The sequence below is a fragment of the Podarcis muralis genome, chromosome 14 (assembly GCF_964188315.1).
Source record: "Podarcis muralis chromosome 14, rPodMur119.hap1.1, whole genome shotgun sequence".
Classification (NCBI taxonomy): Eukaryota; Metazoa; Chordata; class Lepidosauria; order Squamata; family Lacertidae; genus Podarcis; species Podarcis muralis.
Window position 1 is genome coordinate 14,367,956 of NC_135668.1, and position 27,395 is coordinate 14,395,350.

Genomic DNA, 27,395 nt, shown 5'->3' on the forward strand with positions numbered 1-27,395 from the left:
TCTCTACCCTTCCATGGTTTCCATATTCAACCTTTTTCGATTGCATCACATATCTATTTTTCTTAAATAATCCATTTTTACCTTAGTTTTTAGCACATTACAAACGTTACTCAAATCCTGCCAAAGTTTTTAGTTGTTTACAGTGTCAACAGATGTCATTTTCCTCATGGTATTTTCAGGACAGGAAATGCTGAACATGTAGGATTTATGTCTTTTTGATGCACAAAAACCTTTGCTAGGATGAAAAGTTGTCAACAGTCCTCAGCCTTTTTTAGTTTCAGAAGAAGGAATAGCACCAACAAATGTTGGAATGAGAAGTGCTGTCAAGGAAACCATGTTCTTCTTTCTGCTGGAAAAACACCACAAGCCAACAGCCAGAAATAAGTCATACTTGAAACTCGTGGGATCTGTTTTGCAAAACGGCAATTTATTGAAAAAATATTTTACACATGTTAGTACATCGCTGCTGAGTTAGGCGCATCTACTTTATAGAACAAGGATATCCTGAAATGTGGGGACATTGTCCCAATGATTGGGCAATCTAGAAAAGAGTTGAATAGGTCAAGGCGGTCTGAAGGTTAATTCACTTGCTCCAGCACGATTTTGGTTTCCAGCGATAATGGAGACGTTCATTCAGTACTGAAATATACTCGGAGTCGAGAGTGGATTTCATGCTCTTTATTCAGCTCATAGTGGTGAGGAGGAATGAAAGTCCCCTCCAAGTATCTGCTTTATATACATTATTTACACAATGGGCTGCACGTGACTGGCTAATTCCGGAATTCTCCTGTAGGCCAATCGGGTTGTGGATTCACTTCCATCTGGAGCTGGATTGGGTGGCTCCTGCAGACCAATCATCCTGCTGCATTGTTCTAGGACCAATCAGACTGCTGCATTCTGAATCCTATTGTTCTAGGACCAATCAGACTGCTGCATTTTGGATCCTATTCAACTCAGTACATAACAAGTACTCAATAAACCACATGGCAGGAACTCGTATGCAGATCATGCAGATTTTAGTGCTAAATTTAGAAAACAGCAAAGACCTGATGAAGAGAGCATAGCAGAGGTTATATTTTCTGAAGATCCTCCAGAAAAACAATCTCTCAAAGGACCTGTTGATGGCATTTTACCATTGTACTGTGGAGAGTGTATTAACTTACGGTCTGTGTGTGTGGTTTGGGAGCTGCACGGCCAGGGAAAAAACAATGCTGTCCAGGGTTGTAAAGACTGCAGAGAGAATAATTGGGTGCACTCTTCCCACCTTAGGTCAAATCTATGCTGCCAGGAAAGCTGCAGAGATAGCGCAGGATAGTGTGCACCCCGGAAATGATCTCTTTCAGCTTCTTCTGCCTTCTGGAAGAAGGTACAGGGTTATAAACACTAGGACTAGCCACCTGAGAAACAGTTTCTACCCAAATGCAATTCTAGTTTTAAACGCAGTATAAGGAGTCTCTATAAGATTATATTGTATTTTAAAATGGGGTTTCTGTCTTATGTAGATTTTCTAATTTCATTGTTCTGTGTGGGACAATGACAATAAAGATATCGTATCGTATTGTATCGTATCATAAAAGGAATGTGTATGTAAAACAAGAATACAGGAACTCCTATGACAGAAAGGAGAACCTCAGGTCCTCTCTAGCCCAGGATCCTGTTCTCACAGATACTTATAAGAAACTCACAAATGGGATCTGAGTGCAACAGGACTCTCTCGCCTTGTGATTCCCATTAACTGGCATTTGGAAGCATACTGCCCAGAACTGTGAAGGCAGAGTTGTAAAACAACTTCACCATCACCACTAAAATATCTGTTAAACAAAGAATGTAATGGCATTTAAAATTATATTTATTTATTTATTTGAATTAATATACCGCCCTATACTCACAGATCTCAGGGTGGTTCACAGAAAAGATCACAATATATAAAATCAAAATAAGAATTACCCAATAACATGCCCCCCAAGCTACATTTTAAAAGGGTATAGGATGTCAATCAGGTCAACCAAAGGCCTGGTTTAAAAGGAACGTTTTTGCCTGGTGCCTAAAGGTATAAAATGAAAGTGCCAGGCGAACTTCCCTGGGGAGAGCATTCCACAGATAGGGAGCCACTGCAGAGAAGGCCCTGTTCTCGTGTTGCCGCCCTTTGCACCTCTCAAGGAGGAGGCACATGAAGAAGGGCCTCAGAAGGTGATCTCACGGTATGGGTAGGTTCATATGAAAAGAGGTATTGCAGTCCTGAGCTGTTTAAGGCTTTGTAGTTCAAAACCAGCACTTTGAATGGGGCCCGGAAACTCATTGGTAGCCAGTGCAGTCGGACCAGGATCGGTGTAGTATGCACAAACCGTCTTTCTCCAGTGAGCAACCTGCCCGCTGGATTCTGCACTAGCTGAAGTTTCCGAATCGTCTTCAGAGGCAGCCTTACGTATAACGCATTGCAGTAATCTAGCCTTGAAGTTACCAGAGCATAGACAACAGTAGTTAGGCTATTCCTGTCCAGATAGGGGCGTAGTTGGGTCAGCAGCCAAAGCTGAGGGAAGGCACTCTGGGCCACTGAAGCCACCTGAGCCTCGAGCGACAACAAATGATCCAGGAGTACCCCCAAGCTGCGAACCAGCTCCTTCAGCGGAAGTGTAACCCCATCAAGAGCAGGAGACCTCCCAGCCATCAGTGGCGTAGCGTGGATTGTCAGCACCCGGGGCAAGGCAAGTAATTTGCACCCCCTAACCCGTGGATTTTAGTAGGGGCAGAGAGCTGCGAGTGCGAGCGCCCCCCCAGATGTTGCGCCCGGTGCGCCCGGCCCCCCCTGCACCCCCCACGCTATGCCACTGCCAGCCATCTGGTCTAGGGACCCACCCACTAGATTCTAGATACAAACACACAATCACTTTCAAATCAATTTTGGTAACTTTCTAACATTATATAAAAACTGATTCTTGCTTTTACAAACACCACCAACCAGCCGCTTTGGGTGTGTTATAGTTTCAGTTGGTTGCTACATATTGAATTATAAATGTCCTCCGTTAGGGGTACGTATGTCTTTTCTTTGTCATTCAAGAAATACAGGGTGTCTTTGATAGCTGCTGGGTCAAATCCTTCCTGGGCTAACTGCACCTTCCGGTGTTTGAATGTTCCGGTGACCTCAATGGCATCCTGCAACAACAAGGGAAAAGGCAAAATTACAGTGCAATCCTATGCATGTTTACTCAAGTGTAAGGCACAGTATTCAGAGGGCTTACTCTCAGGTAAACAGGATTGTAGCCTTAATATTATCAGCTGGGCCATGTCTTTACTGGAATCAACAAAAATGCCAAAAATAATGACAAGTGTCTGAGCTCTCAAGAACTCTTTATCAGGCAAGATGTTACACAAAATATGAGGAAGTGGGGGGGGGGGGGAAGGAAAAGTACAAAGTTTGCCAAAAAATAAAAAAGGAAGTATAAACATTTGTCTGGCTGGTGTAGCTATGAAGTCAGCTTTTAGGCTCATCTCCAAGGTGTAGGTTAAAGTTGAGTCCATCTCTGTTGGGTTTCAAGTTACGCACCTAGGATTCTGCGACTAAGGACAGAAACGCACTGTACATTCAAAGCACACCCCACACATATTCCAAGCACATTGCTTCCCACAGATAATCCTGGGAATTTAGTTTCCCCCTCACAGAGCTACAATTTCCAGTAACAACAACAACAACAACAACAACAACATATTGTTTATACCCCGTCCGTCTGACTGAGTTTCCCCAGCCACTCTGGGCAGCTTCCAATCAAGTGTTAAAAACAATACAGCATTAAATATTAAAAACTTCCCTAAACAGGGCTGCCTTCAGATGTCTTTTAAAAAGAAGATAGCTGCTTATTTCCTTCACATCTGAAGGGAGGGTGTTCCACAGGGCAGGCGCCACTACCGAGAAGGGCCTCTGTCTGGTTCCCTGTAACCTCACTTCTCGCAGGAAGGGAACCGCCAGAAGGTGCTGGACCTCAGTGTCCGGGCAGAACGATGGGGGTGGAGACGCTCTTTCATGTATACAGGACCGAGGCCGTTTAGGGCTTTAAAGGTCAGCACCAACACTTTGAATTGTGCTCGGAAACGTACTGGGAGCCAATGCAGATCTCTCAGGACTGGTGTTATGTGGTCCCGGCGGCCACTCCCAGTCACCAGTCTAGCTGCCGCATTCTGGATTAATTGCAGTTTCTGGGTCACCTTCAAAGGTAGCCCCACGTGGAGCACATTGCAGTAGTCCAAGCAGGGGATAACTAGAGCATGCACCACTCTGGATTTAGTATCCTTAATCAACTATGCCCAAAGAAAAAGCACCCTCTCCTCCTGTGGTGTCCAGGATTCAGAGTCATACAGCCTCTGACTGTGGACATAGAACACATCCATCAGGGCTAGTTGCCACTGATAGCTTTATCCTTCTTGAATTTAGAACCATAGAATTGTAGAGTTTGAAGGGACCATGAGGGTCATCGAGTCCAACCCCCTGGCAGGCAGGAATCTTTTTGCCCAACATGGGGCTCAAACCCACGATCTTGAGATTAAGAGTCTCAGGCTCTACTGCCTGAGCTCCTCTTTTAAATCCATCCAAGCTGCTGGCCACCACTGCCCTTTGTGGGAGCAATTTCAAACGGACTGTGTTAAAAAGTATGTTCTTTTGTCCGTCCTCTTCCAACATTCAGAATTCTAGTGTTATGATGCATAGGGAGAAAAAACATTTCTCTGTCCTTTTTCTCCATTTCATGTATCATTTTATACCCTTCTATCCTTTTGACTGGGACACGGGAGGTGCTGTGGGTTAAACCACAGAGCCTAGGGCTTGCCAATCAGAAGGTCGGTGGTTCGAATTCCTGTGACGGGGTGAGCTCCCGTTGCTCGGTCCCTGCTCCTGCCAACCTTGCAGTTCGAAAGCATGTCAAAGTGCAAGTACAGTGGTGCCTCGCAAGACGAAAAGAATCCGTTCCGCGATTCTCTTCGTCTAGCGGTTTTTTCATCTTGCGAAGCAAGCCCACTGACAGCTTAGCGGATTAGCGCTACAGCGGTCTAGTGGCTTTTCGCGACCAGCTGTTAAGTGGGTTATTAGCGGAACAGCTGATAGGCGGCTTAGCGGCTTAGGAAAAGGGGGGGGGAAAGCGAAAAAAACATGCGGGGACACGCAAGATTTTTTCGTCTTGCGAAGCAACCCCATAGGGAAATTCGTTTTGCTAAGCGCCTCCAAAACGGAAAACACTTTTGTCTAGCGGGTTTTCCATCTTGCGAGGCGTTCGTCTTGCGGGGCACCACTGTAGATAAATAGGTACCGCTCGGGCGGGAAGGTAAACGGTGTTTCCATGTGCTGCTCTGGTTCACCAGAAGCAGCTTAGTCATGCTGGCCACATGACCCGGAAGCTGTACGCCGGCTCCCTCGGCCAATAAAGCGAGATGAGCGCCACAACCCCAGAGTCAGTCATGACTGGACCTAATGGTCAGGGGTCCCTTTATCTTTACCTTATCCTGTTGACAGCAGTCACGAAATTAAAAGACGCCTGCTTCTTGGGAGAAAAGCAATGACAAACCTAGACAGCATCTTAAAAAGCAGAGACATCACCTTGCCAACAAAGGTCCGTATAGTAAAAGCTATGGTCTTCCCAGTAGTAATGTATGGAAGTGAGAGCTGGACCATAAAGAAAGCTGATCGCCAAAGAATTGATGCTTTTGAACTTTGGTGCTGGAGGAGACTCTTGAGAGTCCCATGGACTGCAAGAAGATCAAACCTATCCATTCTGAAGGAAATGAGCCCTGAGTGCTCACTGGAAGGACAGATCCTGAAGCTGAGGCTCCAATACTTTGGCCACCTCATGAGAAGAGAAGACTCCCTGGAAAAGACCCTGATGTTGGGAAAGATGGAGGGCACAAGGAGAAGGGGACGACAGAGGACGAAATGGCTGGACAGTGTTCTTGAAGCTATGAACATGAGTTTGACCAAATTGCAGGAGGCAGTGGAAGACAGGAGTGCCTGGCGTGCTCTGGTCCATGGGGTCAGTGAGAGTCGGACATGACTAAACGACTAAACAACAACAACAACAACATCCTGTTGACTCTTGCTTGCCTTTTCTCTAAAAAGAAGCCTGAATGCCGTAATCATTCTTCTTACAGGAGTGGTAGAATCAGAGATGCGCAGATTCCTACCGTATTGTAACTTCCACGAATACTGGAACCTGTTCCATGGTGAAAATGGTACTTAGTAAGGCAGACTTACCTGGATCCTCACAAAACAAGGCCTTGCATAAGCAGGCAGGTAGTCTACAACGTGTTTGTAGAGTTGTCCCCCATCAAATTCACAGCCGTCTGTTAGGCGTATGGATGCCATGCCTATCCTGCCCTCGTGACCTGCAAGGCAATCATTATCGTTGCTTGTGTTTCTTTTTTCTTTTTAAATCTTTATTGCATTTTTAAAATTACAAAGAAAGCATAAGTTAAACATTACATCCAAATATTCAAAAATCAAAAGGAAAAATATAAAAATAAAAGGGGAAAAAAGAAGAAAAAGAAATAAACAAGGTAAATAATATAAAACAAAAAAGAATTAGTCAAGTACACTAAATTGTTCAAAGGGTACAAACAGTAATTTGAATATTCTATACACCAGGTCTCAGAAATAAATACATTTGTAATCCTTATTTTCTTTCTTTACAGTCACTTTCTTTCTGTTCTGGAAAAACTAGTTTGAATCCCTGCTATATTAGTTGACTTCCCTCCATCTCTTTGCGGCTTCAACACTTCTCTTAAGTAACAAATATTCTGCAATCATTTATTAAAATCAGTTTTTCCCATTATATCTGTCGCTTGTGTTTCTAAACCGCATCACAACAAGTTCCTGATACAGCTTACTAGAAAAAAATTCAAACAGTATAAATTATAAAAAAAACAGGCTGTCTTGACAACTTGTCAAGTAGTCAAGGTATACTTGACTACCTCAGTATACCAGAAGGAGCGTCTCCACACCTATCATTCAGCCTGGATACTGAGGTCCAGCTCCGAGGGCCTTCTGGCAGTTCCCTCACTGCGAAAAGTGAGGTTGCAAGGAACCAGGCAGAGGGCTTTCTCAGTAGTGGCACCTGCCCTGTGGAACACCCTCCCATCAGATGTCAAGGAAATAAACAACTACAATGGTACCTCAGGTTAAGTACTGAATTCGTTCTGGAGGTCCGTTCTTAACCTGAAGCACAACTTTAGCTAATGGGGCCCCCCGCTGCCGCCGCACAATTTCTGTTCTCATCCTGAAGCAAAGTTCTTAACCCGAGGTACTATTTCTGGGTTAGCGGAGTCTGTAACCCGAAGCGTCTGTAACCTGAATTGTATGTAACCCGATGTAACACTGTATCTGACTTTTAGAAGACATCTGAAGGCAGCCTTGTTTAGGGAAGTTTTTAATGTTTTGATGTTTTATCATGCTTTTAATATTCTATTGGGAGCTGCCCAGAGTGGCTGGGGAAACCCAGCCAGATAGGCAGGGTATAAATAAATAAATAAATAAATAAATAAATAAATAAATAAATAATTGCTTAACCCTCAGACCTTTTCTCTGCAAATCCAAATGAGTTGGAGAAGAAGATGATAGCTGCCTAAAGTCTACCGCTGCCCTACATCAAGAACGTGAACTAAAAACAGCCAAATTATGAGGCCCATCTCTCCAGTTAGGTAAGTGCCTTGGGCACCTGGAGGTTTCAGCTGAACCATGGCTGTTTGACACTGTAGTCACGCTGTGTGTGGGAGGAGAGAGCTTCCTTGTACACGTAGGTGAAAGGACTACGGTTTTTTAAGCCAAAACCTAAGGGGAAGGGGCTGGAATAGTCTTGATGGAACCAGCCTCCTTCCAGAGCTTCTAAGGTCTATGACCTTGAATGTTATTGACAAAGGAGCCCCTAGCCAAGGCTGTGAGAACATGGTTGCATACTTACTTATGAGCTAATCTGTGCTTTTTGTCACTTGGAAAGGAACACCTGGCATTGAATAGTGTTTACTCAAAGGATTTGTGGTTTTGGATAAAATATTTGGCGCTCACACCTGAATCTGCCAGGTCGGCTCAAGTGTTTAGGAGAGATTCTGTCCCTGTGAACTTACGTCAGGTGGCAAATATATAGGATCTATCTAAAAGGGGTGAAAAGGTTTAGCCTAGGGATAATAAAAAAATGTGAAGGGTTACCATGAATTGCTACTCTCCCCCTTGCTGCAAGACCAGTTTGCAATTAGGCATTTCAGTCTTCGATTTGGTTTTTTAGGCCCAAGGGGAGCTGAGCTGTATTTCCTCCATCTGCTGTAACACAATCTGAGGAGAGGATAAGGAACTCTGGACTATTATTCAGTTCTCTTGTTGGCGAAATCTTTCCCATGGCAATTAGGTGTTTACCTCTTCAACAGAGGTAGGTGAAAACAAAGGAAAGCAGCTTGAAGCACACTTGGTAATCAAGCTCCAAATGTCCGTGGCAGAAATGGAGCACCCAGCAAAAGACTCCTATTGTTTGCTATTTTTCCTTTTTTTTAAAAATAAAAAAAAGACGTTTACTGAAAACATAACACATTTAATCACATAATCACATTTAATTCTTCTGATTGTTGTGCTTTGTAATGGTTTGTTTTATTGTTTTTAATGTTTGATGTTTTATCGTGTTTTTAATATTCTGTTGGGCAGGATATTATTATTACTATTATTATTATTAATAATAATGATAATAATTGTATTTTTAAATTTCGTATTCATTGCATTCATTTCTATATTTAATTGGGGGTGTTTTAATGCCCCAATGAAATTGTTATTGTGTATTTTAATTTGTATTGATCTTATGATTTGTAATTACAATTTTATTGATTTTATAATTGTAAACTGGTTAGATGCCATTTCGGCATATAAAGGGTATATAAATAAATACATTTTTTTTAAAAAATGTGCATAATTGTATAAATAGAACTTGTCACTGATCTGTTTTTTATTCTTTTAGAGAAAAGAAAAGCATATAGTAAAATAAGGCTGCAATCCTTTGCACTTAGTCCTCTAGAACTTAGTGTGGCTTTATGTTTGAGTAGACATGTATGTAGTGGTACCTTGGCTTACAAATTTAATCCATTCTGGAAGTCCATTCTTAAACCAAAGCATTCTTAAACCAAGGCGTGCTTTCCCATAGCAGCGGGGGACTCAATTTACAAATGGAACACACTCAACAGGAAGCAAAACATGTTCTTATTCCAAGGCAAAGTTCACAAACCAAAACACTTCCTTCTGGGTTTTGCAGCGTTCTTAATCCAAGTTGTTCATAAACTAAGCTGTTCTTAAACCAAGGTAACACTGTAAGTTAATATTTCGGTTCATACAAAATATCCACTTCATCCTAATTCAACTTCCCTTCTCTGCAACTCAAAATGTGTTTACAAATGCTGAAAAACAGTATTTGGTTTTGTCTAGAAAGTTAATGACTCCTTTCTCAACATTATCAACATTAAAAAAGGTGGCTGCTACCTTTTTTAATGTTGATAAATTACTCTGCAATCATGGTGACAACACAATTCAAATGTGTTATGAGGAAAATACAGAAGGTGGAACAGAGATCTTCTGATCACCTAGGATGGGTGTTGAGGGAGTGTAGCAGCCACAATGATGGAAAGAAGGCCATTTTTCTCTTTCTTTTCAAGAAGCCACAAAACTATCATCTTTGACACCAGAGAATTCATACTATACCTGGAATGGGCACGCCATATACATTTGCCTCCTGAATAAAGTTGATCAGTCCCAGAATATCTGCAACTTCAGTTGTAGCAACATTTTCTCCTTTCCATCTGAGATGTGGGGCGGGGGGGGGGGGGCAGCAGGGGAGAAAATCCCATTAAAGCAAACCAACTCAGAGCAAGTAACATTGCAAAATAATGGACACTTGCACCACTTTCCTTTGCAGAGATGTAGCCATACAAATTAAGTAACTAGCCTGCAAGTAATATAGGTAAAGGGTAAAGGGACCCCTGACCATTAGGTCCAGTCGTGGCCGACTGGGGTTGCGGCGCTCATCTCGCTTTATTGGCCGAGGGAGCCGGCGTACAGCTTCTGGGTCATGTGGCCAGCACGACTAAGACACTTCTGGCGAACCAGAGCAGCGCACGGAAACGCCGTTTACCTTCCTCCCGGAGTGGTACCTATTTATCTACTTGCACTTTGATGTGCTTTCGAACTGCTAGGTTGGCAAGAGCTGGACTGAACAACGGGAGCTCACCCCATCATGGGGATTCGAACCACTGACCTTCTGATCGGCAAGCCCAAGAGGCTCAGTGGTTTAGACCACAAGGCCCAATGGCTACCCTGGGTGGGTGGGGCCTGAGACTATTTAAACCTCTGGAAGATGCCCCCAACTGCACTTCTGACTAGCTACCACATAGGGCATCCATGGAAATGTTTCCCCAGTTTCAGCTTTCGTGGCTCCAGCCCTGACACAATAATACGGAACCCCCTCTTCAAGGCCATTTCATGTTGCCATTTCAGCAAGTCAGTATGTGGACTGACTTGGAAGAAGTTCACACATTCATTTGCTGACTCTTGGCATCACTAAGTGATGACTTGCTTGTTGGTGCTACAATTTTCATTGTAAGCTCACATATTCAGCAAGAGGTCAACAAAAGAGTGTGTGTGTGTGTGTGTGTGTGAGAGAGAGAGAGAGAGAGAGAGAGAGAGAGAGAGAGAGAGAGAAAGAGAGAGAGAGGTGTGTGTTTGTCCCCCAACCTGAACTGCATAGTGACATGATCACCCAAATTTTCTGCTGCACATCATCTTTCTGATGAGCTGCATACATTAAAAGGTAAAGGGACCCCTGACCATTAGCTCCAGTCATGGCCGACTCAGGGGTTGTAGCGCTCATCTCGCTTTATTGGCCGAGGGAGCCGGCGTACAGCTTCCGGGTCATGTGTCCAGCATGACTAAGCCGCTTCTGGCGAACCAGAGCAGTGCACAGAAACGCCGTTTACCTTCCCGCCAGAGCGGTACCTATTTATCTACTAGCACTTTGACGTGCTTTTGAACTGCTAGGTTGGCAGGAGCAGGAACCAAGCAATGGGAGCTCACCCCGTCGCGGGGATTCGAACCACTGACCTTCTGATCAGCAAGTCCTAGGCTCTGTGGTTTAACCCACAGCGCCACCCGTGTCCCTTGCTGCATACATTAAGAACCCACAATTATTTGCTTTCACCTTTTAAAGGTCATAAATATATATAAAAAGCCAACAAACCGGAATGTGTCTCCAACTCGGTCATGGAAATAAATGAAGTTGTTATGGTCAATCATTAAAAGATCACCACTGTTGAAATATAAATCCCCTTTCTGGAACACATCTCTCAGCTTTTTCTTTTCAGTCTGGCTCTTGGCTCCCACATATCCACTAAATGGTGCAAACCGTGTTATTTTACAAACTAACAGTCCCACTTCACCTATAAGGAACAAAAAAAACCAAAACAAGCAAGAATAAAAAGGCAGTCCCATACTGGGAAGTTTTTAAGGCCTGATGTTTCACTCTGTTTTGTTATATTCTGTTGGAAGCTGCCCAGAATGGCTGGGACAATCTATGTATCAATCTATCTATTATTACATTTGTTAGTTGCTTTAAAAAATAAATTATCTCTCGCTTGGACTACTGCAATGCGCTCTATGTGGGGCTACCTTTGAAGGTGACCCGGAAACGACAATTAATCCAGAATGTGGCAGCTAGACTGGTGACTGGGGGCGGCCGCTGAGACCATATAACACCGGTCTTGAAAGACCTACACTGGCTCCCAGTACGTTTCCAAGCACAATTCAAACTGTTGGTGCTGACCTTTAAAGCCCTAAATGGCCTCGGTCCAGTATACCTGAAGGAGCGTCTCCACCTCCATCGTTCTGCCCAGACACTGAGGTCCAGCGCCAAGCGCCTTCTGGCGGTTCCATCACTGCGAGAAGACTAGTTACAGGGAACCAGGCAGAGGGCCTTCTCGGTAGTGGCGCCCGCTCTGTGGAACACCCTCCCACCAGATGTCAAAGAGAAAAATAACTTTTAGAAGACATCTAAAGGCAGCCCTGTTTAGGGAAGCTTTTAATGTTTAATAGGTTATTGTATTTTAGTGTTTTGTTGGAAGCCGCCCAGAGTGGCTGGGGGGACCCAGCCAGATGGGCGGGGTATAAATAATGAATTTATTATTATTATTATTATTATTATTATTATTATTATTATTATTATTAATGAGATAAAATAAAACAGACAAAACCCTCAAATTTAAAACAATGTATGATACAAAATACCCACAATGCTCATCTAGTAATAATGACATGTCCTAGCCACCCCAGATAAACACCACTGTAGAGGAAGGCTAGCTTGGTTACAAAATAGTTGAGTGAATATAAAGGTCTTAGCCTGGTGTCAGGCATGTTTCCTTGGGGATAATGTTTCACAGATGGAATTGTTTCATTCACAAGTAGGGAATTTGTGGCCTTCCAGATGTTGCTAGACTGCATTCCCATCAGCTGCAGTGAGCATGGCTATTGTTCTCCGCACTTCAAAATGATGTGCAAACACTAAAACGGCAGCTCAAAGCAACAGCAGCATTGAATTTTACTGGCAAATAAAGAAGTAAAACATATGTACCTTTAGGAACTTTTATACAGTAGCCATCTTCATTCCGGAAAGGTTCATCTTTCTCTACATCATATTTAATCAGGTCATAGCGCATTATTTTCTAATGAAAATGGTGATGATGATGATAATGATTATTATTATTAATCAAATTTATATACTGCCCTATACACGGAGGTCTCATAAACATCACATTTTACATATACATTGCATTTTTCTTCATACAGACCCCCAATACTGTTTATATAAAAAAAGAGAACACTTTAAGCATCATATACATGCATGGAAGTGCCGTGGACTTGTTCAACTGATGCACTTGGAAGTAGCGACGGCTGCTGCGCTACCTTGAACATCAGCTGTTAGGCGGTGAGGCTAAGCAGCTCAACAAAGCCCTACTGCCCCTCCCTTGCGAGGAGACCCTCCCTGGAGCCTGGAGAGGTCCTCTTTGGGATCTGAGGTAGGTCTCCTTGCCAGTCACTAGGACTCTCCAGGGTGCTCCCCATTTTATGTGATTTCGCAAAAACACAGGGGCCTGGAATGAAACTCCCACCTGTATTAATACAGAGGTTCAGATCATGATGGATGGATTCTGTTAGTGTGAGCTTCTGATGACGTCGTTGTATCTTCAAAATTAAACAAGCTTTGTAAATATTGTTATATATACATAATCAATCTGAAGTATCTCATGCCTAATCTTGGTAAACAGGGACCACTGGAACACATTTTCACTTACCTTATGCAAATAATTTAATCTTCCCACGGCTCCGATTTTCCCGGTATAGTTCACAAAGCCTACATTGCCTTCCGTGGCTGCGTAAAACTCAAAAATGCGCATGTTTCCAAACCTCCGGATGAATTCCCTCCAAACGTCAGCCCTTAAGCCATTACCCAAGGCAATTCTTACCCTATGGTTGCGATCGTTGTCTTTCTGGAAATAAAATAAGTCATGATTCCAGAAGAGCAGAAAATATTGCAGTATTTCATACATGCAAAAAGTAATCCACACTCGCCAGAGAAAGGTGGAGGTTTCTATGAAAAGTATAGGGAGCTGCCTTATAAAGGATCAGATTAATAATAATAATAATAATAATAATAATAATAATAATAATAATTTATACTCTACCCATCTGGCTGGGTCTCCCCAGCCACTCTGGGCAGCTCCCAACAGAGTATTAAAAAAACGATAAAACATCAAACATTAAAAACTCCTAAACAGGGCTGCATTCAGATGTCTTCTAAAAGTCAGATAGTTGTTTATTTCATTGACATCTGGTGGGAGGGTGTTCCACAGGGCAGGTGCCACCACCAAGAAGGCCCTTTGCCTGATTCTCTGGGGTGGAGATGCTCCTTCAGGTACAGTGGTACCACGGGTTAAGTACTTAATTCGTTCCGGAGGTCCGTACTTAACCTGAAACTGTTTTTAACCTGAAGCACCACTTTAGCTAATGGGGCCTCCTGCTGCTGCTGCGCCGCCAGAGCACGATTTCTGTTCTCATCCTGAAGCAAAGTTCTTAACCTGAAGCACTATTTCTGGGTTAGCGGAGTCTGTAACCTGAAGCTTATGTAACCTGAGGTACCACTGTATACAGGACTGAGGCCGTTTAGGGCTTTCAAGGTCAGCACCAACACTTGGAATTGTGCTCAGAAACATACATCAAAAGTCAGAATTGTCTTATCAAAGACAATGGTGCCCGGACCCAGGGGCAAAAGTGGGCAGAGAAACCAATGTAAATCTTTACTGGGGAGCTAGCTGCCTTATACTGAGTCAGAGCATAGGTCCTTCTAGCTCAGTGCTGTCTACACTGCCTGGCAGGTGCACTTGGAGGGGGGCGTCTCTCCCAGGGGGACATGCTGGGGATCGAACTCGGGACCTTCTACATGCAAGCCAGTTGCTCTACCACCGAGCTATGGCATCCTGTTGTACAACAGGCAGGTTTCTACATACTTCCCTCTCTTTCCTCCATCCAGACAAGCAAGAGTCATTATTCAGAGTTCACAGACTGTGAGGGGAGAGACTTCATCAGGCAAGGCCTCCTTCCACCTGCCTTGACCCTCTAGTCTCTGCTTCTCAATTTGTATTGCATTATTTTATGCACTGTGGCTTGCCGTTGTTTTATTGATTATAGTTCAGAATTATTTACTGGAACTGTTGGGTGGATTTCTGTTTACCTTTTATATGTTGATATTATTATTTTATACTGTTCTAATGATTGTGAGAGCTGGACCATAAAGAAGGCTGATCGCCGAAGAATTGATGCTTTTGAATTATGGTGCTGGAGGAGACTCTTGAGAGTCCCATGGACTGCAAGAAGATCAAACCTCTCCATTCTGAAGGAAATCAGCCCTGAGTGCTCACTGGAAGGACAGATCCAATACTTTGGCCACCTCATGAGAAGAGTAGACTCCCTGGAAAAGACCCTGATGTTGGGAAAGATGGAGGGCACAAGGAGAAGGGGACGACAGAGGACAAGATGGTTGGATAGTGTTCTCAAAGCTACCAGCATGAGTTTGACCAAACTGCGGGAGGCAGTGGAAGACAGGAGTGCCTGGAGTGCTCTGGTCCATGGGGTCACGAAGAGTCGGACACGACTAAACAACAACAACAACAAATGATTGTTGAATTTTACTTTTTGGATGTAGGTTGCGTATTTTAAAATTTTGTTTTATTATCACATTTCTGTATTGCATTAGACTGTTATAAGATGTACATTTTTGGTTTCTTCAGCTTGTAAACCGCCTTGAGTATTGTAAGATAGAAAGACGGTATACGAATTGAAAAGATGAAAAGGACACTCTAGCACACAAGGTTGGGGGCAGTGATGCTTCTGAATGACAGCTACTGGAAGACAGGGGGGGGAGAGGGCTCTTGTGCTCAAATCCTGCTCAAGAGTTTTCCCCACACAAATCTAGTTAGCAAGATTAGCAAGACAAAGTCCAAAGGGGTTGGACTTTCAGAGGAAGAGAGGAAAACTAGCTCAGCTGTACATCGGGGAGGGCTGTGTGGAGAGAGTCTCTTCCTTTAAATTCCTAGGAGTTAATCTCAGTGAAGACCTTACTTGGAAAATCAATACAACCCAGGTGGTTAAGAAAGCCCAACAGAGACTTCCATCTCCTCAGAGTATTGCGAAAGAACGATGTCAATCAACATTTTTTGATCTCCTTCTACCGGTCCACAATAGAAAGTGTCCTTTCATACTGCATCATGGTGTGGTACGCTGGTTTGACATCAACTGATAGGAGGTGCCTACAGACGGTGGTGAATACAGTGGCGTAGCGTGGGGGGTGCAGGGGGGCCGGCCGCACCGGGCGCAACATCTGGGGTTAGGGCAAATCCACAGGTTAGGGGGCGCAAATCCACGGGTTAGGGGGCGCAAATTACTTGCCTTGCCCCGGGTGCTGACAACCAGCGCTACGCCACTGGGTGAATACAGCATAAGATATTATGGGCTGTCCCGTGAATCCGCTGGATGACATCGCAGAAGAACGTTGCCGCAGGAGAGTGAGGAAAATTCTCAGGGATGATTCATACCCTGGCCGGCACTTTCTTGATCTCCTGCCCTCGGGCAGAAGATATAGAAGCATGATTAGTCGGACCAACAGGGTAAAGAACAGCTTCTATCTGTGGGCTGTTAGGCTGCTGAATGAAAAGATACTAACAGGGCAACTGACTTTAAGGTTTGGTGGGTGCGCGTCAGTAAACAAGGGGAATTAAGACTAAGAGAGCTGAGTGGGAGGTGCTCGTGTAATCTCACTTTATACAAGTCGTACAAGTGACAATAAAGTATTTCAATTTCAATTTCTTGCTTTTTTGACCATGGGAGTCCTGAGATTAATTTTTCCACTTAGAAAAGCTTCTCTAGGGGTGAGCTATTATTAACCCGCCGTCCGTCCCTCTGTTTTCCATTTATCCCTTTACCCCTGAGTAAAGGAGATGATGCAAACTGAAGGCGGCAAAGGTTAGATCTGAGCTATGATCAAATCCAAAAGGAACCGTACCACAAAAATAATGCGCTTTTTTAAAAGCCTGGTTATGAACCACTTACAATGTACTGATATTTGTTTATTTTTTTCCTGTTAACATTTCAAATATATGTAACTCTGAAAGGATTGTGATTTTTTGGTGTCCCACATATATTTTGTCTCAGTTAATAAAATTCCTTTAAAGATAAAATAAAAAACCAATGCACCTGTAAACAGGGAGAGTGGAACATGAGAAAACGCTGTTACTGAGTGCAGCCGAACCCATGACGGAGCCTTCTCAGTAGAGGCCCCGGATTTAGGGAATGCCTTGCCTGGTGATGTGTATGTGAACCCCTCATTCTTAACATTTAGGCAAAACATTACTGTTTCACCTTAGCATTCAGTGGCTAAATGATAATATTTCTGGCAATTCTGAAATCATCAGTTGTGAGGGTACGTGGTTGTCATCGTTGTTTAAACAAAAATGTTTTAAAATTGTATTGTTTTAACAGTTTGCCTCCCTTTGGGCTCCTTTAGATGGAAACACAAGATGACAATCGAAAAAATAACTTTTTTGTGTGTGTTGCCTAACACTGTGATCTTTATATTTATCTTAAAAAAAACCCCAACACTTCTCGCTCCTCCTGTTTCCGTCATGGAAATTAAGCTCCGTGGTTCCCCTTGACAAAGTTTAATGATCTGTACTGCTAAAGAGTTTTATAACACCCGCAGGAAAAGCAAATCGCATCGCTAAAAGCCACCTTGTTTTGTATTACACCCTCATTATCACAAATATACATCTGTGGGCTTTATTCCCAGCTTTGAAGTGATTTCCTTGGATCAGGTAACTGAGCATGCCAACTTTGACAACAGTCTATGCTGCTGCTGCTGCTGCTGCTGTTGAGAGCTTAATTAAATTCTTAAAATGGCTGGCATAAAAGTCAGCTGGTTTTTGTAACTCTTCACTGGAGAGTTTTCTGTTGGTGGAAATGTGCAGAGTGTTCTTCCAGACACAACTGAAAATCCTTGCTCAACCACTATATTCACACTGCAAAACATATTAAAGGTAAAGGGACTCCTGACCATTAGGTCCAGTCGTGGCCGACTCTGGGGTTGTGGCACTCATCTCACTTTATTGGCCGAGGGAGCCGGCGTACAGCTTCCGGGTCATGTGGCTGGCATGACTAAGCCGCTTCTGGCGAACCAGAGCAGCGCACGGAAACACCGTTTACCTTCCCGCCCAAGCGGTACCTATTTATCTACTTGCACTTTGACGTGCTTTCAAACTGCTAGGTTGGCAGAAGCAGGGACCGAGCAACGGGAACTCACCCCGTCACGGGGATTCGAACCACCGACCTTCTGATCGGCAAGTCCTAGGCTCTGTGGTTTAACCCACAGTGCCACCCGTGTCCCTTACGCAAAACATATTAACTGCAAGCAAATACAGGAACCTGTCTTAAGATAGAGATAGGTAGAGGAACTCAGTTTTCAGTTAGCACCCGTTAGTTAATCCCCCAACTTTAGCTCTCTTTCCTTTTGGAACAGATCCCTTAACATTTCTTCCAGTGAGATTCGTGTGTCTCTATACTTAGAGTCACATGACACTAGGTCTTGCTTCCTGAACCGGGCTCTAAAGACTGCTCCTTTGATATCCCAAAGGATTGCTGGAGCCATTTATTTCTGTTTGGTTTGCAGCCAAACAGACTGAGGCAGGTGTAAACTTCCCACTCTTCAGTTTAATTGCGTATTAACTGGAAAACCTGGTGTTCAATTAGCTACGCCCCTAAGGAAGATTAAATAAATAGTGTTCAGCTCGTGTTTTAGGCTCATGCATATCTCTGCTTATTGAGCCGAAAGTTGATTGCAACCAAATGCAGCCATTTAAGCCACAATTTTTCTTGCTTAAATAGTGCGTACTAAGCTCAAATCTAATACAGTGGTACCTTGGTTCTCAAATGCTTTGGTACTCAAACAACAATTTGTTCCGGAGGTCCGTTCTTAACCTGAAACTGTTCTTAACCTGAAGCACCACTTTAGCTAATGGGGCCTCCTGCTGCTGCCACGCCGCCGGAGCACAATTTCTGTTCTTATCCTGAAGCAAAGTTCTTAACCTGAAGCACTATTTCTGGGTTAGCGGAGTCTGTAACCTGAAGCGTATGTAACCCGAGGTACCACTGTATATTATGCAATAAGAACTACAGTGCTATCTAGTATACTGGTCTTCGTGTTGCTTGTGTTTGTTGTGTAGAGTCAAGCTCAGCAATGCAATTGTGCCTGTATTCAGAGCTGCAGAGCTTTAAGGTCCTGAAAGACAACCCAGATACAGAAGATGATTTAGTCTGCCATAATCGATAAACTCCACCTCCCACCACTTACAATGGACAACGCAGAGTGGGTTTGCTGGAGGTACTTCAATTGGCATTGCACCAGCAGGTATTCTGATACAGAACATTCCTGGTGGATTCCAGTCCCTCCTACAGTGCAAAGGGCAGCTGAGAAACTAAAAATTAAATTTCTTAGAATCGTTTAAGTTTCTGATGTACAAAGTCCACGGTACCTTAATTTACCTCCAGCTTGCATAACTTGTGATCCAAGCCAAGTGTAGCCTACCAGCTATGGACTGTAGCATGACAAACCTTTTGTTTTTGTAGCTACAGGCAAGCAGTAGAACAGAAGGTTTCTGAAGCTTCTGATGGGCTGTCATGTATAGCCGGTGGAATTAGATTCAGGTCGGAGCAGGAGGGGGAAATCTCAGGTCCAGGGACTTGAATGCATCCCTCCTTGCCTCTCTGGCCTTTGGGACTTTTCCCAGGTCACAACCCAAATAGGACCTGCTTCACTCCCTCCTCAAGTGCTTTTGTCTGGCTAGAATGTGCCCAAGACCTCTGATAATGTCTCTTGTGGTCTGGATGGAAGGAGCAGGGTACATGAGTGTTATGTACTGAAGTTCTCACCCTGGGCCAGCAGGGGGATACTGCAGATAGTTCAGGTCCACATATGCAAATAAGGGATCGAAAGTGACGTTCAGTGATTGGATAGTTACAGAAAGCTGTTACAGTTACGTTGTACTGGAGCTCTATATAAGCAGGCTGACTGAACCCTTCAGTTCAGTTCAGTTCAGTTCTGGCCTGTGAATAAACAAGAGCTGTTTGAAGAATCGCTGTGTCGTCTGATATGTTCACCCACAATTTAACAATGAGAGCATGTGGCAACCAGCCTACCATACAAAGGGGAAATTCACTTTCATTGCTCTGCCCACTTTTGCCTTTGGCAATAATAATAATAATAATAATAATAATAATAATAATAATAATAATAATAATTCATTTATACCCCACCCATCTGGCTGGGTTGGGCAGCTTCCAGGACATAAAAACATAATAAAACATCAAACATTAATAGTGACAATCTGATCCAATATAAAAGTCGCAATAATGTTAAAATAAACAACTGATATCAGACAAAGCAACATTCAACAACCCATCAGAGTCTAATAGTAAACAGTAAAATTGGTATGTGGCCCTTGGGGAGGTTTTCCAGAAGAGAATGTGGCCCTTGGCATGAAAAGCATTCTTCCCCCCCCCCCCGGCTTAGAGAGTCACAAGTTGTGCAAGAGCGGCTTTAATCCAGAACGGCTCTGGATCCTACAAATGAACTTGGCCCAAGTCTTCCTTTGGAATTAATTTCGCCATCTAAGAAACGGGCCTCTTTCAAGTTCATGTGAAGGTACAATTTATTTATTTTTTACAGAAGCCACAAGTGCTAACAAACCATAGATATAATACTTTAAATGAATGAATGAATGAATGAATAAATAAATAAATAAATAAGGCATTGAATCAAGACCAGTTCTAACAATATCCTTAGAAGCGCTCTCTCTCTCTCTCTCTCTCTCTCTCTCTCTCTCTCTCTCACACACACACACACACACACACACACACTCTCACACACACACAGATGTCAGAGAAATAAATTACCTTGGGCACATTGCATAAATAGCGAAGCACCTCTCCGATGTACTGTATGACAGTTACGTTGTATTTTCTGCAGTCATCCCAAAACTGGGTAGCTGAAAATTTTGAACGTAATGCAAGAGTAGCACCTACAAGCAAACGAGACAGTGGAATTAGATACTAACACACACACCCCTATTGAAGGATATACCGTATTTTTCCATGTATAATACCCCCACCGTGTATAAGACGCCCCCTATTTTGGGGGCTGCAACCAATCATCCGCCCCCACAATGCACTGCCCGTGTATAAGAGGAGTCCCATTTTCAAACATTATTTTTGAGTAAAAAAATAACCCCTAGTCTTATACACAGAAAAGCATCTGAATAAAGAAGAGCTGTTTGAAGAATCGCTGTGTCGTCTGATATGTTCACCCACAACTTAATACTCTGGATGTTGTCAAGACTCCCATCTCTCACCAGTGCTAGCCAGCACTACCAATAGGCAGGAATGATGGGAACTGAACTCCCAACAATATCCGGGAAGGCAAGAAGTTCCCACGCCTGCAGCAAAATCCTAATTTGTTTCCACACAGTTCAAACAGTATTATCCCTGAATGAGCACCATCAAAACATATCTCTGTATGTTTGCACCCATGGTTATTTCTCCCAAGAGCCTCCAAGGGCATGTGGTGTGGGAGCCTTGCGTCAAGATCCCAGGTACCTTCTGGGAAATGTATACCAAAGAACGATGGGGGGCAAGGGGCAACAAATGCTTATTCTACACTCCTGGCTCAGTTCGGTGGCTAGAAGCCGAGTAAACATGCTACAGTGGAATCTCATGGCGTGTCAAGGTCCCCAAGCCAACCCAATAAAACACAATTCGCACAGAATTTTTTGTTTAAGGTTTTTGGCATAATTTTGGCCACAACTTTATTAAAATACAGTGGTACCTCGGGTTAAGTACTTAATTTGTTCCGGAGGTCCGTTCTTAACCTGAAACTGTTCTTAACCTGAAGCACCACTTTAGCTAATGGAGCCTCCCACTGCTGCCGCACCGCCGGAGCATTATTTCTGTTCTTATCCTGAAGCAAAGTTCTTAACCTGAGGTAATATTTCTAGGTTAGCAGAGTTTGTAACTTGAAGCATCTGTAACCTGAAGCGTATGTAACTCGAGGTACCACTGTACAGAAAATGTGAGTGGTTGCTTAGGCATTGGTTGCGACTATCTGTCCCCGCCCGGGGACAGACTGACATTCGCACGCCCACGAAAGTCAGAAAGGGAAAACATTTTGGGGGGAAAGATGGAGCTGGGAACCATGCCCTCACCTCTCCCCAAATGCTCCCAGAGGCTCTTGCATGGCCCTAGCCCCTTGACAGGGGTTTGGACAAAAGCATGGCGAGCCTCTGGATTCCTTTAACGTAATACCCTTGCAGCAACAGCATTGGAGGGGCAGGCACAGCCAATCCATGCTCCTCCACCAACCAATTCATAAAAACCAATGCCTAACCGCAACCTTACAAGTTGTGACGATTTGCTACGCAGTAGGCAAAAACCAAATGGCACCAGCCAATCAGCCAAATGGACAAAATTCCTACCAGGCCCCTGCCCCATGACAGGCATAGCAAGGTCAGTGCGAACAACCCTAAATATAGGGAGGGTGGGCGGGTAATCTGATGCGCGCAGCGAAAAGAGGAAGCTCAACGCTGCGCGCAGGGAATATAAAACTTCTTGGCTGTCAATCATTAAATGGCAACATCAAATTCTCCCCAACGACAAGAGGAGCCCAATTGCAATGGTGGCTAACTACCTTTACCCGCCCAGCAACAGTGGGATGTCTTGGAAGACCCCACCGCAACACATGCTCTCCATGAAGGAGAACAGGCTTTCCAAAACAAAGTCAAGTTATTAATCCAACTTAGTCCTGCTTACCTTGCAGGATGCAACCGTGCACCCCAATTAAAAGGGCGGCACTATGATAGAGCGGCAGAGCGGTATAGATAACATCTGCTGAAGTAACACCGCTGGCAATGATCAGACCACAGGCCAATATTGTACGTTCATGGGTAATCAATGCAGCTTTCGGAAGACCTGTGGGAAGAGAAAAGTTTTGTTTTTCATTAGACGGGAAACTAGTACAGTCGTACCTTGGATCCCTAACGCCTTGCGAGCATAGCTGTCAACCGTCCCTTATTTGGTGGGAAAGTCCCTTATCCCAGCGCCGTGTCCCGCTGCTGTCCCTTATTGATGATGTCCCTTAAATTTCCCGGGTTTCAAAGGAAGCAGCTCCTCTCCCTCCCTCCCTGCCGGCCAGGGAGGAAGGAGGCTCCAACTGTGTTGCTTGGCTGCGTTGCTCACCAAAAAAAGAGTCTAAGAACAACTGGGGGGTGGAGCTTGCATGCCTTGTGCCGATCAAATTGGCCGCATTACCTGGGGACTCGCCTTTGCTCAGCACTTCTCAGCAGAGAGGTGACGGTGGTTTTCCTTGCTGCATCCCCTTTGTTGGGTTGCTGCGCTATGGGAACCACCGCTTGAGGCTTTGTTTGGCTGCTGGCTGGGTTTTCTGCCTTTGGCTCGGAGGGGCTCAGAAACTGAACATACCTGTGCTTGGAAAATCCCTTATTTTGGGTGCTGATCCCTTATTTTCGTGGCTGCTGGTCCCTTATTTTCAAATCTGTAAGTTGACAGCTATGCTTGCGAGTCAAACATTTTGACTCCTGAATGCCGCAAACCAGGAGGTGAGTGTTCTTTTGAACTCGAACATCCCACAGGGCTTCCAAGGTTTCCGATTGGCTGCAGCAGCTTCCTACAGCCAATTGGAAGCCGTGCCTTGGTTTCCGAACATTTTGGAAGTCGAACGGCTTTCCAGAACGGATTCCGTTCGACTTCCGGGGTACCACTGTACAGGGCAATGACATCTATGAACTTACTATAATGATTTCCAAACCTCTAATAACCAGAGAAGGCTTTATATGCCAACTCATCTCCTACACCTTATCCTCATTCTTAAAATCTCCGTTCGTGTAGCAAACAAACAAAAAAACTCTCATGTTAGGGAGAAGGCTAAGTTGCGACACATTCACAACATGCATTTAAAACACCATAGTAAAGGTAAAGGGACCCCTGACCATTAGGTGCAGTCGTGGCCGACTCTGGGGTTGTGGCGCTCATCTCACTTTATTGGCCGAGGGAGCCAGTGTACAGCTTCCGGGTCATGTGGCCAGCATGACTAAGCCGCTTTTGGCGAATCAGAGCAGCGCACGGAAACGCCGTTTACCTTCCCGCCGGAGTGGTACCTATTTATCTACTTGCACTTTGACGTGCTTTCAAACTGCTAGGTTGTCAGGAGCAGGGACCGAGCAACGGGAGCTCACCCCGTCGTAGGGATTCGAACCGCCAACCTTCTGATCAGCAAGTCCTAGGCTCTGTGGTTTAAGCCACAGCACCACCCGCGTCCCTAAAGCACCATCATGCCACTTTAAACAGTTGTGGCTTCCCCCAAATAATTCTGGGAGCTGTAGTTTGTTCAGGGTACCTCAAGTTGTTAGGCGGCTCCTCTTTCACTTCCAGGATTCCCTGAGAAGATTGATTGTTAAACAACTTTGGGAACTGAAGAGATAGTCATAATTAATGTTTGTCGGTTGTTTTCAGTGGGACTAAAACGTAGCCAACTTAGCTTGGATCCAACCTGGGTTGCTACTGTTTTTTTCATCCAACAGAAGCCATTCAAAAAAACAACAATGCTCTCTTTTGTTAGTAGAGCAGTCTCACATCCATGGGCATAGCTAGGATTTCGGGGGGGGGGGCAGGCCTTTTGTTGCGGGGAGCAGAACCTCAGTTAGCTATGTATTTTTACTGATTTTGAGGGGGGGGTCAGCTGCCCCTTCCTTACCCTACTTGGCTACGCCCATGCCTTACATATGCTTTTGTTTGCAAACTACCACATTGCTTAATAGAATAGAATTTATTATTTATACCCTGCCCATCTGGCTGGGTTTCCCCAGCCACTCTGGGCAGCTTCCAACAGAGTATTAAAATACACAACTACAGCTAGTTTTGTCTCCCAAGTTTTACAGACACTGTCCTTTTCCTCAGGCACTTTCAGTGAAGTTTTGCAATATGTCAATTAGATTTCTTCATAAGATATTTTAAAACCAGCCAGTGAATAAAATAAGCCAGCTGCAATTCTGTACACCCAGTTACCTGGAAATCAGTCCCACTGAACTAAACAGGACTTATTTCTGCATAGGGTTGACTGTAGACCAAGGAACCCCTAATTTGTGGGTTTTTATTATTATTACTGGGACGCGGGTGGCGCTGTGGGTAAAAGCCTCAGCGCCTAGGGCTTGCCAATCGAAAGGTCGGCGGTTCGAATCCCCGCGGCAGGGTGCGCTCCCATTGCTCGGTCCCAGCGCCTGCCAACCTAGCAGTTCGAAAGCACTCCCGGGTGCAAGTAGATAAATAGGGACCGCTTACTAGCGGGAAGGTAAACGGCGTTTCCGTGTGCGGCTCTGGCTCGCCAGAGCAGCGATGTCATGCTGGCCACGTGACCCGGAAGTGTCTCCAGACAGCGCTGGCCCCCGGCCTCTTGAGTGAGATGGGCGCACAACCCTAGAGTCTGGCAAGACTGGCCCGTAGGGCAGGGGTACCTTTACCTTTTACCTTTATTATTATTACTGTACCTGTAGTCCCAGAGGTATATATGTACAGGGCAGGACTTTTAAAAGTGACATTTGATCTCCAGGACACTGGAATAGGCTCATCTGAAGCAGCCTCCATTTTGTCAATGAAACTGTCGATCCCCTCTGTCTCGGAGGTCCTGCTTAAGTAATAGACAGTCACATTCTCTTCCTTCAGGACTGGAAGCACTTCTTCAATGGCTGATGCTAATTCTTTAAGGAGGAGAGAAGAAATGGTTACTTGAAAGGGGGAAAGGCCCATTATTCAATAAAGGTTTGTGCTGTGATGTTTTACTCTGAAATGTTTTTGCAGTGCTCTTCATAGCATGGCCAGATGCAGCGGGGGGGGGGGGGGGGGAGGAAAGGAAAAAGAAAAGAGTTGTGTAGAAGGAGGGAATTTCAGGAGGTGTAGCTTCGAAACCTCAGAAAAGTCATGTGCCTTGAGTTCAGTAAGTTACTGAACTTGAAGCATGGTAACCCCTCCGAAAAAAATTATAATTTGGCAAAATATTTGGACCTTATGATATGTACTGGTATAATCTGGAATAATTAATGTGATACGATTGGATTGTTAAATGGAAAACTTAATAAAAATTATTTTTAAAAAACAAAAACAGAAAAGTCATGTGGCATTGCTCATTTCCACAATGGCGGAACAAATAGCACGGAACCAAACCTGCAAGCTACGTGGGAGAACAGCTTTTGGTGAAAAGGAGAATGCAGGTCATCAAGTTACAGTTAAATGCCACTCACATACACAGTGGTACCTCAGGTTAAGAACTTAATTCATTCTGGAGGTCTGTTCTTAACCTGAGGTACCACTTTAGCTAATGGGGCCTCCCGCTGCCGCCGTGCGATTTCTGTTCTCATCCTGAGGTAAAGTTCTTAACCCATGGTACTATTTCTGGGTTAGAGGAGTCTGTAACCTGAAGCGTCTGTAACCCGAGGTACCACTGTACAGTTTTTTGTGTGCTATTTCACCTAATATTTTTGTGTGCTATTTCACCTAATATACACACATTTGCAAAGTATGTCTCCCCCCATAAAATACAGTGGTACCTCAGGTTACATACACTTCAGATTACATATGCTTCAGGTTACAGACTCCGCTAACCCAGAAATAGTGCTTCAGGTTAAGAACTTTGCTTCAAGTTGAGAACAGAAATCGTGCTCCGGTGGCGCGGCAGCAGGAGGAGGCCCCATTAGCTAAAGTGGTGCTTCAGGTTAAGAACAGTTTCAGGTTAAGTACGGACCTCCGGAACGAATTAAGTACTTAACCCGAGGTACCACTGTAACAGGGCCCACAGCAAACATCTTGCCAAATTTATTTCCACAAATATTTAGTGGTGCCATATAAAGGAAGGCAAAATACTGCAAGGTATCAGAAACACAGGTGTCATATTTTCACGATACATCTGGAAAAAGGCTAGCCGGTGTGTTTCCTAACAATCTGAAATTGCACGATGCCTGGATTTGTGTGTCACTAGAAGGACCCTCATGAGATTGTTCATTATCAAGTGTGAGGGTTCTCCAGCCCCACCTGCGTATGTCAGCTATTTCCAATGGGAGGGTGACGCAATATCCCAGGGAATTTCCTTCCTCTTTCATGCATCGTTTCTGAAAGGCTCCCATAATGACACGGAAAATGTATCTGCGGTTATCTGTGTGCTCCTGTTCCACCCTGCATGAGAGACTGCCTAAAGCCACTGTGAGCATGGTTCTCTTTTTGGAAGGCATTCCCAAAAAAGGAAGTGGTGACACAGATGTGTATGGCTCAGGGGTGAGGTTGTGACCTCCAGCAGGGCCTTCTCTGTGGCAGCACCCTTATTAGGGAACTCTTGCCTTTTGTCGCCTACATGATCATCACCTAAACATAGCATTGTTCACTTAAGCATTTTCGCCCGTGCATTTAGTACAGTGGTACCTTGATGTGCTTTTGAACTGCTAGGTGGGCAGGAGCTGGGAGGAAACAATGGGAGCTCACCCCGTCGTGGGGATTCGAACAGCCGACCTTCCAATCGGCAAGCCCTAGGCTCTGTGGTTTAGACCACAGCGCCACCCGCGCCCCAGCTCCAAACCCAAATGCCAGACAGCATTAACAAGAGAAGTACCATTATTCAGAACAAGGTACTGGGACATTTTGCTGTTATGTAATGTATTAATGTATCAACAGAATAGAAGGAGAAGAGTAG

The 27,395-nt window shown here is 44.3% G+C and overlaps 1 protein-coding gene across 1 annotated transcript in view; it reads right to left on the reverse strand.

Moving 5' to 3' along the window:
• Nucleotides 1–663: 663 nt before the first annotated feature.
• The window catches only part of SLC27A2 (solute carrier family 27 member 2), a 35,930-nt gene continuing 9,198 nt past the window's right edge, over nt 664–27,395 (reverse strand). The window contains exons 2-10 of the mRNA XM_028706632.2: nt 25,207–25,416; nt 22,457–22,615; nt 20,549–20,673; nt 13,345–13,539; nt 12,624–12,714; nt 11,238–11,436; nt 9,707–9,804; nt 6,233–6,363; nt 664–3,153 (exon numbers count right to left, since the gene is read on the reverse strand). Of these exons, the coding sequence (XP_028562465.2) occupies nt 2,977–3,153; nt 6,233–6,363; nt 9,707–9,804; nt 11,238–11,436; nt 12,624–12,714; nt 13,345–13,539; nt 20,549–20,673; nt 22,457–22,615; nt 25,207–25,416 (1,385 nt within the window). The 3' untranslated portion in view covers nt 664–2,976. The remainder of the gene's footprint in view (nt 3,154–6,232; nt 6,364–9,706; nt 9,805–11,237; nt 11,437–12,623; nt 12,715–13,344; nt 13,540–20,548; nt 20,674–22,456; nt 22,616–25,206; nt 25,417–27,395) is intronic.